This window comes from Protobothrops mucrosquamatus, unplaced genomic scaffold, assembly GCF_001527695.2.
Source record: "Protobothrops mucrosquamatus isolate PMUCROS unplaced genomic scaffold, P.Mucros_1.0 scaffold491, whole genome shotgun sequence".
In the NCBI taxonomy this organism is placed as follows: domain Eukaryota; kingdom Metazoa; phylum Chordata; class Lepidosauria; order Squamata; family Viperidae; genus Protobothrops; species Protobothrops mucrosquamatus.
The window spans coordinates 57,189-71,564 of record NW_015386809.1 but is presented as its reverse complement, the minus strand read 5'-3'; the positions used below and the strand labels follow the sequence as shown (position 1 = coordinate 71,564).

Here is a 14,376-nt window from a genome sequence, read left to right as displayed (position 1 = left end):
TTGATGAATGTCCTAATTCATCTGCAGACTACTGATTATTTTCCTCTTGCTCCCAACCTTGTAGTCTTTCTTTCACAGAGTAAAAATAAGGTTAGCATGTCATTTTATATAACTTACAAACCAAATTATTTGCAAAATATAATTTAGCTAGAGCAAGAATTCTGTCTTTCAACAAAATCTATGGCAAGAATCTATGAAAGAGCTGAATTTGGGATGTGCATTTTTATTCCGTGGTATCAACAATTCTGATGATTTATTCAATTAGATATGAAACTGTTACGGCGTTTTAGTGCTGAAAAAAACCTTCTGTATACTACTACTTTTCACAAATTGTAATAGACTGATATTCATACTAACAGGAGCATAAGGTGTACAAAATTGCAATTATAATTGTTTATTCTATAAAGAAAATAATACATATAATTTTGTTTAAATATTCTGTAAAGAAAATAATACATATAATTTTACTGTAAGTTAAAATATACCACAGAATAAAAAAAATTTCTGGATTGGATTACTGTTTCTTCGGCTTCTCTAGGGATCTTAAGGTATCAAAGACACTATCATAATGATTGGCTTAATAATCATCAAAGTCTTTTTCAGGGACAATCTTTTTAGCCTGCATATCTGAAGTCTTTGCTATTTTGATACCTGTGGATCATATAAATCAGGGGTGTCAAACTCAATTTCATTGAGGGCTGCATCAGCATTGCGGTTGCCCTCGGGGGGCCGGGGGGGTGCAGCCTATTGGGTGGGTGTGGATGGAGTGGGTGTGGCCTACTGGGTGGGTGTGGCCAGCTGTACATCGTTCGCGTCAAGGGTGCCTGTGGGGGCCTGAGCAGGAGTGGGACAGATCTGAGGGTCTCTGGCAGAAGGGGGTGGGACCGGGGCAAGCGCCAAGGCACGGTCCACTGGAGGAGCCTCACTGCTCCTCACAGGCCATGCAGAGGGGGTGGCTTATGGAGCTAAGACTGAATGCGTTTCAGCATAGATGGCCACCACAAAATTGTACATTGGCTCCCGGCTGGCCAGGGCCAAGGCAGCAGGGGCCGTTCCCTCACTGTTTCCAGGATGGCTTTGTGGGCCACATGAAACCACTTCGTGGGCTGCATCCGGCCCCCGGGCCTTGTGTTTGACATGTCTGATATAAATGTTCTTCAGTGTTGATGGTAAAATCTATTTCTTTTAAAATTACTAACCTGGTGGCTGGCTCTTTACATGGATAGCTGGGAAATGCTCTGAGAAAGACAGTTGAAAAACACTCTTTTTTTTTGCTTTCAGGAAGAGTTTTGCTACCCGGTGGAATGCCTGGCTCTCACAGTGGAAGAAGTCATGCATATCCGTCAAGTGCTGGTAAAGGCAGAACTAGAGAAGTATCAACAATACAAAGATGTCTATACTGCCCTAAAGAAGGGAAAGGTACAGCTAATTGTATTGATTTTCCATAGATATGGATAGTGGAGTATGGAAAAGAAATCTGTATATATATCATACACAGGAAGTTAAAATTTGCAGAGATGGATTCAAATATTTGCGCAAAAGGAAAAGATTAGGTCTGTAAATTGAGACTTATTCTTCTGAAAATAGAAGAGCACCTTCTTTTAACAAATGTTCAATAGGGGGCACAACAGTGATTTTTGCAGATTTTATCCTATCTTGCTCTGAACATCATTCAGCTTTCTAGAGTAGCTTTATATATAAAGCACTGGGCAAGATTCACAAAGGAAAGGATCAAAAATCAGTACATAAATCACCAACTTCACCTTCTCAAACACCAGTAGAATTCAACAGAGCATACGTTTGAATCCAGTTCTTTTTTGTCAGCATGCTTCTTTATTATGCTCTCAAAATGCTTAATATAGAAGATGATATGTCAGTTATCAAAGGATTATAGAAACATTTAATGAGTATTTTATAAAAACTGGGAAATCTACTTATTTTAATAAATTTAATTAAATGATTAAGTGTACAACTACTTGATTATGCAATATATATTTGCTGAAGTTTGTTTACGGACATAATAGTCTCTCTTATTCCCAATTTTTGTAGCTCTGTTTTTGTTGTCGCACAAGAAGATTTTCTTTCTTCACTTGGTCCTATACTTGTCAGTTTTGTAAAAGGTAAGCACATGGTTGTCATTAAAAATTACTGAATAATACAACGATAGAAATGAAGTACTTATTAAACCATTTTTAAAGAATTTATTACTATTAGTTTTGCATATGAAAGGAAGGAGGAATGATAATTTTTGGAGAATAAAGGAGAACTTGAACAGGTTAAAGGTTTGCACTTTTAGAGACATAAGTGGGAAACTTTTATAGTTGACAATGTTTGATTATGGCGTATGATGTTCATGCCAGCTAATATAAAATAAGAAGAGTAAATAGCAAAAGACATCTTTACTCAGAAAATAGATTAACGGTCTTGGTCTTGTAAACTTGTTTACAAACTGCATGCATGTATACTGTAGATGGATTATTATATTGCTCTGAAGAATAACACTCCTCTGAATTTTTCATAAGGCACATTTAAAATTTGCTTCATGCATTTCTGAAATAAGAGTCTGCTGTAGTCTCAAGTGAAATCTTTGGTCAGTTTCTAAATTTTCTTAGGAGAATAGAATTGCAGCAAATTTTTGTTCGTTCCATTTCTGGTTTTGGATTGTGAAATGCTACCCAAAATCTATACTATTTGAAACATGCTCATTTTGGCTTTTGTGATTTCTCCTCGTTACTTCGAAAGAGTTTCTACAAGTTAAATCACCTTAATGAAGCAGACTAGGTTTGAACAGGAGAACTAATAGCCCATGTGGGAAGCTGGGATGGATCTAGATAGGCACACAAGCTTCTGTACCCAGTGTCAATCTTCTAGCTTTTTCTGTGTTTTTTTATTCATGCTGAAAAAATGAAATAACCAGTGAAATTCAAAAATAGTATGTAACTATTAAAATATTTTTATAAGGAAAAATGCAATATAGACCCCAGAGACAATTTTACTTTGAACTAAGAAAGCCAATCTTTTTTTATGTTATAGGCCTGTATGTTCACAGTGCTGTAAAAAAGTAAGTTTAAAAACAAAAATCTAAAATCTGTTTATTAAATTGTTTCTGTTTCTTTAAATACTTTATTTTTATCTGTTAGTTTTAAATTCTACCTTTTCTTTAGGAATTCAAGATAGTATATATAGCATTCCGTCTCTAATTTTATCCTTCTCCAATTTTATCCTAAGAAACATAAGAGTTTTTTTGAATGAGATATTGTTAGTGGGCAAATGTCATGCAATGAACTTTAATGACTAGTTGTGAATATGAGAGTCTGCACTTGCTCTCTGAATATTATACCTACAAGATAGATGAAAGCTTTGTTATCTTAGCATTTTACTAAGATTCATAAAAATACAGTATTATTGAGAATATATTGGAGTAGGGTGCTATAAATAGTGTGGCATTTACAATCTCAGGGCAATTATATCTCACCATTGTTCCCTTGCTTTATGACAGATGCGCCTACCATCAAAGCCATATTCCACCCTTCCAATTTTTACCCTGGGACCTTCTGCTTTACAGAAAGGAGAAAGCTTTATGAAGTCTGAAAAAAATCCCATCAGCCATCACAGGTCACTGAAGGGCATACCAAGGTAAGTTATGCTTATAATTAATAAGGGGGGAGAAAGACAGACAGAGATTCATTTCTTTCTTCTTTCTCCCCTTTCATCTTTCCAAATTAATAATATTAATGCAACTTACTCAAGTTAGAGGTGGAGAAGCTAGAAATACTGAGTTCAAAATGGCTGGGTTCAACCAGAGACTATGGAGAAAGATTCCAGATAAATTCAAACCTTAGAATTTCTCTTCCCAGTATGGAAGAGGCAATTGGTCAATCACTTGAAATGTTCCCAACACTTCAATTCTAAGTCCCTCCCCCTCTAACTTCGGCCCAGTCACATGACCCAGAGAATAGTTATTTCTAAAGGCTGAGAAAGAATTCTATAGGTTACGGTCTAAATGTTTTCCCTATCTTAAAATAAAGTAATATTTTAACAAACTCCTAGGAGATCTCTTCCCTTCCCTTCCCATTCCTGTTAACACCTTCCAGAGGAATGTTTTGTGAAGCACAGCATAACGTTCTGTGAAGAAGGCAGACAACCAAGGCATCCTTCTTGGGAAGTTTTTGTGCATATATAACCCTTTTTGACTTGTATAAACCCCTGTGCCTGACACCATCATCTCATATACATTAAGACTCCTGAGCTATGCTGGTCTTGTATCTGAAAACACTAGTATAATAGTCCTGGATTACAGTCTGTTATTAGCAATCTAAATTTAAGACTATTACACTATATTTCCTTATATTATTGGTGCCAACACATACAATGACCATTATTTCTTCCCCGCACTATCTAGTCCAGTGATGGCGAACCTTTTAGAGACCGAGTGCCCAAAAACTGGCCCGCCCCCACTCCCCCACCCCCCATTCCCCACCCCACCTACCCGCAGGGCCACTCACCGACTCCAGGGCCCGCCGCAGATCACCCAGGCAGCTGAGTAGCGCTATAGTAGTCACGCCCTCTGCCTGCACCCTGCAGCATCAACTGTGCATGATGGAGTATGAGGGAAGCGTCTTGTTTACGCTGCCTGGCTGCCATGTCTTTGGCTGCGCTGCTCCGCGTGGGCCACGCTCAGGGGCGACTCTCCTTCAGGGGGGCTGCTGGAGAGAAGGGGGTCACAGGGGGAGGCAAGGCTGGGGCAATGACACATGTGCCCACAGAGAGGGCTCCAAGTGCCACCTCTGGCACCCGTGCCATAGGTTCACCACCACTGATCTAGTCATTTACATCTAGATAACTCATGATGCCTAGATGCCTTTGTAACAAATAGGCAAGTCATGATGTGATTTATATGTCAAGCTCACACAACTGGGCAAGCTCAGGGAAGCTTAAATAAAGTGTCTTTAATACTAGTATTAAGACTAAATGCACAATTTTGGAAACTATAGGAGTTTCCAAGCCTCATTAGTGAGATCATTAAGACAGAGTTTGTTGGGATATTTTGAATTGTTTCTTGTCATCTAGACACCATGCTGTTCATGAGCTACCAACAAGCTCTCTTATCTCTTAGTTACATCCTCTCCAATCTGTCCTTTCACATACCTGTCAGAAACCATCTGCATGACACCTATAGGAATCTTCCTAGGGAGGAAATGGGTCTCTCACCCAAGGATTGTTTTCTTCAGTAGGAACATCTGCCTTATTCCTGAAATTATGTCCTCCTTGCCTAAGACTATCAGTCTCCAAGTGGCAAGAGGATTTTTCTAGGAGTGGGGCAATGCTACCATATCTCAGGATAATTTGACCTCACACATTGTAGCTATCCAAGCATCTCCACTTCAGCCATCTTTGTCTTGAAACACACTTGCTTCCTGAGTGCCATGAGCTCATTGCATTGAGCATATACTTATTTCTACTAGGCAGATATCTGTACTTTTGACACTCTTTTTAATAAACTCAAAAATATCCCTTCCTTGATTGGTTTTCTACTTTCCATATAGGTGAGCATGATGTGGCTCTGAGAACTCTCCGGTTAAATTAAGAAAGTAATCTTTTGTAGTTCTTTCAGCCTGTTTTAAATGTAATTTCATGTTTTAGTACAAAGAAAGAAAATATATTTTTCCTACATAGCATGATTTAAGAAAATACTCTGTATTTAAGACTCCATGAGATTTAAAAACTCCAAATTCTGTTTGGTAAACTGTAATAACTAGGAACAAAAGTATAGAGCAGGGGTGTCAAACTCACTATGTCGTGACATGACATGACGTATCACAACTTTTTTCCCCTTGCCGGGGCTGGGGTGGGTGCGGCTTCTGCTTGATGCATCCAGCCCGTGGGCCGGCAGTTTAACACCCCTGGTATAGAGCAATTGCTTAATTTATATTCCACAGCTGCATCCTATTTTCATTAAATTTGCATTTTTCCTTTCTTGAATATATTTACTGGAATACCTTAGCCATTCTTGCCTTCTATTATAATTCATGTGTTAGTCTTTCTTTTCTTGCCTGCATTTTTTTTTCCGGAGGATTAAATGTTCTGATTATATAAAATTGGTTATTTTTATGTTGGTTGACCTTGGGACAGTCACTTTCTCTTAGTTCTGAGAAGGAAGCAGTGACAAACTTCCCAAAAATGGTGCCAAGAAAACTGCAGGGAATTGTCCAGGGAGTTGCCAGGAGTCGACACTGACTCGAAGGCAAAAACAAATAAATTAATAAAATGAGCATAAGAAATTCAGGTGATTTGTGTAGTTCCTTCTTTCTCTATACGCCAGATGTTAAGAACTGGGAAAACGTGAAAAGGTTTCTGAAACTCTTTAGAACAATTGGAAAGATGAGTGGTACTAACGAGATCAGAATTGTTCCTTTACTTTTAGGTTGTCCTCAAAGTCAAAGTCTGTAGATAAGTCAAGCGAAGAAGCATTTTTTCCAAAAGAACTCATGGAGGACTGGAGCACCATGGAAGTGTGTGTGGACTGTAAGAAGTTCATTTCGGAAATCATTAATTCAAGCCGTCGCAGCCTCTCTCTGGCTAACAAACGAGCCAGATTAAAAAGGAAAACACAGTCATTCTACATGTCATCTCCAGGCACTTCAGAATACTGTCCTTCTGAGAGGACTATCAATGAAATCTGAGTCTTGTGCCTTTCTCTTTACAGTATTTACTCTTCATGAGATACTGAGAAAACTCATCAAAACCAGAGCATCATTCTTTCCTTTGTTTTACTTGATCATTTATATTTTTATTAGCTTATTGGTTTCCCTGCTTTATATAATTTACAAAAAAAATCAGAAATTGTCCTACCCACCAGGCCAGCGAATACATTTGTTTTACTGGAGAAAGCAACTATATTAGATTGTTGTCTACTTGTATATGTTCAGTGTACAAAGAAAGTCTTTACTTGTATTTTTCCCTATTTATCTCTTAATTATTTTTAAGATGAGTGTCTATGTATGTATGTATATATATATATGTAGATAGAACTAAAGAAAAACTAGATTATGCTGTTAGTAGTACATTTGTAAACCATATTGGCATTTGCTACCAATTAAATATTAGTCATATTTTGTTACTTGACATACCTAGTCCCCTATTGTACAGAACTTGATATCTTATAGTACAAGATTAAGAAGGATTTGTTAATATGCTGGAAATGGTTGATCAATCCATACCGTCTCAGTCTTAGTATAAAATACTGAATAAGCTGGAAGCCTGAATGGGTAATTATTTTCCTGCAGCTTCTGCTATACTATAATAAAATTAGTGTGTTCAAAATAATATTTTTTCTCCTATTTGGAATGTACTCTGAATATCAGTGGTAGTGTTACCTGTAGCTTTTATAAATAAACAAAACAAAACCCTTTATAGATGCAGAATGCAATATAAGTTTAGTTTTTAATATGAATGAACTTTTGTAAACTAGTGTTCTCTGGGAAATAATCCTGAGAAAGTAAGATAAATAATGTATATTTGTTTTATAGAGCAATACATAAGTACTGCTGTAACCAAGAATATGGGAGCATGTCTATTATTAATCCCATTTTTACAGGGGTATGTATCTTGGCTGTAAAGATTTTTTTCCTGAAAAAATTTGGGACAATGTGTCTCGGATTAAGAAGTGTTTTTGTTTCCTTGTTTTCAAAAGGTTGGAGAAACACTGAATGTTTTCAAGTTAAAATACTACTGAACATCACATTTTTGCACTGTTTTATATCAGATTTTTTAAACAAGACTGGCGCTTAGTATGGAATTGGATTATTTTTATATATATAGCACTCATTTAAACTGTTTGCAGATCATCTGTGGATAGAAACAATTACTCTGCTATGTTTTAATGACCTAGTTTATCTTTAGAATCAAAATATGAAATATGATGGCAAAAAGGTTGCATTTTCATTTTTATGTTGTAAAGGGAATGAGTGACACCTCAGTTCACTTCCGAAATAGGCAAAAGTTTACCAACCAATTACCAACATTTATTTATGAAATATACTATCAAAATTTATTCTACCATCTTAATCCCTGACTTTTAATATTTTGATTTGATTGTTCCTTAAATATCCCAGACAATTTACTGTTAACACTACCTAACTGAAATGATGAGTGTTAAATTTAATATCCAAGGATCACGAATTAATCTATTTTGGGGGTGAATATTGGGCTCCCATAGAAACTATCACAACAAATTGTAGATGACAAGCATCTTGTGATGAACTAACTATATAAAAAAGTAACAATAAAAATAAAAGTCAGCAATCTTTCCAGGAAAGAAGCATGATTATGCAATATCCCAAAAACTCTAATATTAAATATATTAGGAATAATTCTAGAAAATTAAATAACTAAAATCTCATGTATAATACAAGAAATCTTGAAAGATTTAATGATCCTACAAGATGATAGATATTTGAAATTTATTGAAAACTATATTTTAGAAGTCGTGGCAACATGAGTGATTACTGACAAGCTCCAAGGTAATTAGTGATCATTTCTGTTAATCAGCAATTTATCTTAGGTTCTTTGCTCTCTTTAACTTAAAATGTACACACATATAATATGAAAGCAAAGTATTGTTCTATCATCAAGCTGGTAGTCCTTATTACCCTGAGTTACCAGAATCTTTCCATGTTGTACATTCACTTCCAGTGCAGCTGATCTACTATTCTTCTAATTGTATCACGTAGTTCTCATTACACAATAAAAATAGGTTAATTTTTTGATAGAAACCATCTTTTCAAATGTAGGCTAGAATACATTAATCAAATTTAATAAAATACTACAGGATTTTATTAAATCCTCTTTATTGGCAAAGATTTTCTATGGTTTTCACATTTTTTGTGTGTTTATGTGGGGCCAAGGAGAACACAAAAAAATTAACTATTATATAAATATATAAATTTATTTCCTAGCAAAATAAACAAACTTCTGGTATATGAGATTCACCTGAAATTGTTAGGACAATAGTTGGATAGTTGCCTAGATATATTTGATATTCTAATAAAATGAATGAATTAAAGATTTTGTATTGGGCTGCATAAGAGAAATGCAGGTAGTCCTCGACTTATGACCAAAATTGGGATCGGAATTTCCATTGCTAAGCAAGGAGGTTGTTAAGTGAGTTACACCCAATTTTACAATCTTTTTTGCTCCAGTTGTTAAGGGAATCATGCAGCTTTAAGCAAATCCAGTTTCCCCCATTGACTTTGCTTGTTGGAAGCCAGCTGGGCAGGTCACAAATGGTGATCTTGTGATCCCAGAACATTGCAACCATCGTTAAAGTCATACTGGCTGCCAGGTGTCTTTGGTCACATGACCATGGGGATGCTGAGGCAGTCAAAAGGGAAAGGATCCAGTCATAAGTCACTTTTTTCAGTCTCTTTGAAGAGTCCTAAAATGAATGGTTGTAACTTGAGGTCTATCTGTAGTCAGCAGTCATATATAGATAATGTTTTACTAATTTGTACTAAAAAAAATTGTTTACTTCAAAATTCCATACTTCAAACTGAAAAATGAATAGACCGTTGTAACATTTTCCATTTTTCTGATCCGTTACCACCCGTCATATGATGCTTACATTCACAATATAAATGTCAGAACTGATTTAAATAGCTTATTTCTGTGAAGGCAAAGCCTACTGAAGAAGAAATTGTACAAATTAAAATCTGTTACTTCCCTTCTCCATTTTTCTTTATTGCTGGGCTTATATCTATTTATAATTATCCCTCAGAGATTGCTTATCAGCATCTGCTATGTAATTCAAAATCAGCTCCAGTGTAAGGTCCCATAAATTAAAAAACAAATCCATTCGTAGGAATATGGTCATCTGACTGGAATTTTACTAAACTGAGCCTCTCTTCTCTACCTTAAATTGTTTTGTAATGTAAACCCAAGTTAATCCTTTGCCAAAGCACAGATTCTTTCAGCAGTTTGGCTGCTTTGAAGGCTTTCACGGTAGGTCTCTGCATAAGAAAGTTTTCAAAATGTTTGTCCTGAGCCTTACGGAGAACCCAGCAGCTTCAATACAGAAGGTTATTTAGCTTGTACTGGCCCACTTTGTGAAGTGATTGTTTTTTAATGCTTTGCACAAATGTTGTGTGCCTAATTGGTTTGAGAATATGACAAAGCTATTCCACAAGCCAAACATTCCATGATTGCATGCTTTCAAAAGAAAAGTACACCCCAGGAGGGGAAAAAAAAAGACTTGGATTACTGTACTGATTCTGAAAGCACATCTGATCATCACATGATGTGTGTCAAAGTTAAATGAACTTGCTAAAACTTATTTGAAAGTTACATATTTCTGTTATTTGCAATCCTATGTTATTTGCAATCCTATGATTTCCCTTTTCTGTTTCCAAGGTCAATTCTTCCCAAAAGTGGGAAACATAAAAAAAACACTATCAACAAACTTAGATCTGGCAGCCAGCACAATTTCCAGTCAATAAGAGAATTAGATAAATTCTAGTTAGGTGAGATGAATCCTATTGAATCTTGGGTGGGTCAGAATCCTATCCTACCAGTCACAAGGAAGGAATGTCAAGCAAATGTCTTTTTGCAGTTGCATGCCATTCACAAGCGAAACATAGGAAATCTTAAGACATTTCACCTTAAGACAAAAGCGAAAAAATAGGAAATCTTAAGACACCTGACTTTGTATCACAATGCTGTGATCTGCACTAAGCTTCAAAGCCTATTGGCATGTATAGAACTGTACACTTTTTAAATGCATGAAGATATGAGAAATAATTAAAATGTACGGTCATTTTAATGACTATGGATTGGATGCAGAAGTACTTGATTTGGCTGAATCCATAGAGGAAAGCCACATATATACAGCACAATTCTTTTTGCCAATGTCCATTTCTCAAAATCTAATCTGGAAGACGGGAAATCCTAAACCTTTCATGAGAGCTGCTATAGAAATTAGGTACTCAGCTTTCCACCAGCAAGAACCCTTTGCTGGAACCTGCTGCTGTCTGTCAGGAACAATAATTCTTTGCTTATACAGAGATGACTCTATATTCAAATTAAGAAAATGACATTCACATTTTAGATTTTGCTCCTAACTGAAGACTTTTTTTTGCATTCCATAAATGAAGATATTGCAAAAAAAAAAGCTTTGTAGACATGTATTTGTAAGAAAATTATTGTACTTTTTTTCTTGCCTTTCTTCTATGTTTTAAATCTTGCTTTCTGAGGCCTTGCTCACCTAGAAACTCATCCAGCCCAAAGACAGAAGAAAATCATACGGTAAAAACAGGAGGAACAAATGAAAATCAAATGCATGAAGTAGGATTGAAGAAAGCTGAGCTCTTTAGAGCTGAATTTAGACTACAGAATAAAGCCATTGTGTGTTAAAGTAATATTTTTAAAAATGATAAAGCCTTCATCCCTTGATTATACTCGGAAACTACTTATTGCTGCAATGATGATTTTATCTTGCACTATAAATGAGAAAAGTGGTAATGAAAGAGAAGATAAATAGGCTTTCTCTCTGCAAGTAGACAATGTGTTTGGGAAAACAAGTCAGAATAATTTTCTTTTTGGCTTTTTTCCTACTATCTTTTACATAACTGTTTTTCTTAAAAAAAAAAAATACAGGTCACCAAAAGTCTGGATGCTTACAAGGAAAAAAATTGCACAGTTGTTTAGTTTTCTTTATTGTGTTCCTGAACCTGCAATGGTACCTGGCAATGATTTGAAAAGGAAGCACAACTTTAAGTTCTTTAAGTCTACCTTCTTATGTCATCATGCTGGCTCCCCTAATGGATAACCATTTGTAAATGAAAAAGGCAATAATTCTTTTTCTGCTTGTTTTCCTGTTACATAATATTCACCTGCAGTTTATGTATTATTAAACTCATAAAAATGTTGTAGTATTGTTTGTGTTGTCTCATCAACTGAACACAATTATCTATTATATGCACATAAACAAAAATAACATTTAAAAAATGTTATAATCTCTAGGACCATTTTTATAAATTACATTTCTGGGAGTGAACTGGCCTGGATAGGATAAAACTCAAGGGAAATAAGAATTACCATTCTTGGGCTGAATGTCTGGTTTCTAGCTTTTAGGAGAAAAACAAGATAATAGTTTTGTTTTCCTTTTATTGGTGTTTTAAATATAAACACCATTTTATGTACCCCCCCCATTGGTTTAAGTTTCATACCGTGGGACATGCAAAATTAAGGAATATGCACTCCTAACTACTCTTGAGTTTAGTGGTTCATTCTAGAACATTCACTACCCTTGCTAGTGATCTATTTTTTAGGACTCAGCATTATATGGTTATCCTGTTCAACAACTGACCTAAAAACAGACTGCTTTCCTAAAGAAAAACAATACTTTTTTTGCCATCTCTAAGTGGGTCATATTAATTTATAATTTCAGAAATCCATGGCATTTAACACTTGAGATCAAATGATGTGTCACTTAATAGAGCTCACAATCAAATCACAAAATAATGAAGATCTAGAACATAGTGCATCAATGTTTCCCCTCACTACAGTAATGTTATCTGAAAAGTTGTTGCTGCCTTTCATCAATCATGGCAGTTTTCTACATTAATTAAAAGAATGTAAACCAGAGATTTTGATGTTACTGCCCGAAACATAAAACTAAATGTTTTCCAATAATCAGTCTGCTCATTATTAAAATCAAGATTTCTTTATTCTAGGAACTGGACCCCATTATTAGGGAAGATAATATTTTTCTATTTTAATAGTCAATCAGGTAGAAAATAAAATTTGCACAGATGTCTCTGGTCATGGCATAAACAGTTTCATCTATTCCGAATACTTCTTCTACATCTTTTCAAGATACATAGCTTTATCTTCATTTACACTGAGGAATTTTTAAATGCAAACAAAAAACACATACAAATAAGGAAGAGATTACAAGACCAATTAAGGACCAGATCGATTCATGGACAGTATGAATCAAACATTTGAACATGCAGATAACATTGGCAGATAATAAACTCTGAAAGACACCTGCATATAGCCACTATTAGTTTCTGGAAGTGGATGTCAGTAATATTTTGCTTTTCCTTTCTCTTAGTGAAAGGCTTCGTTCATAGGAAATATACAAATCAGTAAGACAGCAATGCTTCATCCACTATCTTGTGCATTTTGAGACAACAGACCCTGTTGGTCTCATTCATACATAAAGAATTATTCCTGCCATTAGTGTTGCTTCCCTCTCAATTATATTGTAATGCCAACAAATGAATGTAAATGCAAAATGGTGGTATAGATAAATCTAAAGACTGGAAAACCCTTGGCAACAGAAAGAATTTAGCAGGGATACGGATAGGGAATAGGATTGTAGTTTTCCTAGTAAAGGCACTCTTCAGCTTGTATTTCTCTGACACAACTTTGGAAATAAAACAATTATGTGCCTTACATCTTCCCTTTTTAAAGCTTTGAAATTATTCAATTACTCAGAAATACTATCGATTTAAAATGTTTCCTGCTTCCAATTTCTAGAGAAAATATCACAAAGCAGGTTTTCACTCCTTAGTGAATTACTTGTAGAAAAATAAAAACGTAAATTATATGAAATGTAATGATATGCAAACAAAATGTAGTTTTAAAAAATGACTAAAAACTAACTTTATTTCATGGAAGCTTCTTTGTAATATTCAAGCCAATTTCTACTGCATCCTCTCTATGATATAAAGTTACAGACTCCTATCATAAGTTAAAGCAGTTTGTCTTCATTAATAAAACTATTTCTAATTTGTATTAGAAAGAACATTCCACTGAATTTTGAAATTCAGAACCAATATTTGAACTAACTTTATGAAGGAACAGTAATTTGAGTTTCACAACATGTGAAAGATACATGGACATGATAAACCCAATTCTCAAAGCAGGATGTGAAATACAGAGTGGTATAGGAATTTTTTTGCAGCCTTCTAATCCCTGATGTGAAATAATGAGCTAAGCAAGTTATCCTAAATGTATGAACATATTTCTACCAGTTTTTTATTTCTAGTATTTCCCTCTGAGGTATTAGTTGACTTTTCACAAATGATTAGAAGAAATCCATTTCAAAATAAATTATGCACTAAATATCAGCTGGCAAGAAAATATTAATATCTTCTAGCAAAGTATCTGCTTCCCTAGTTTTTACCAGTGCTTTGAGTATAAATAAAGAGGTAAAATGTTGGCATTTCTTATTCAGCTTCTACAAACAGTGCAAAAATAATACCACAGAAACCTGCAACAAACAATGTAACTTGCCAAGGAGCACTGCTTGGTATATTCCCAAACAGACTTCTTTAAAACAACGAGGCCATGCTGCAAAATTAAGGAAATTAA

General features: G+C 35.1%; 1 protein-coding gene across 1 annotated transcript in view; it reads left to right on the top strand.

The window, feature by feature from the left end:
- SPIRE1 (spire type actin nucleation factor 1) overlaps positions 1-7,813 on the top strand; it is a 28,324-nt gene extending 20,511 nt beyond the window's left edge. The window contains exons 10-14 of the mRNA XM_029284286.1: positions 1,282-1,419; positions 2,050-2,120; positions 3,034-3,061; positions 3,500-3,636; positions 6,425-7,813. Coding sequence (XP_029140119.1) covers positions 1,282-1,419; positions 2,050-2,120; positions 3,034-3,061; positions 3,500-3,636; positions 6,425-6,683 — 633 coding nt within the window. The 3' untranslated portion in view covers positions 6,684-7,813. The remainder of the gene's footprint in view (positions 1-1,281; positions 1,420-2,049; positions 2,121-3,033; positions 3,062-3,499; positions 3,637-6,424) is intronic.
- The last annotated feature ends 6,563 nt before the right edge of the window (positions 7,814-14,376 follow it).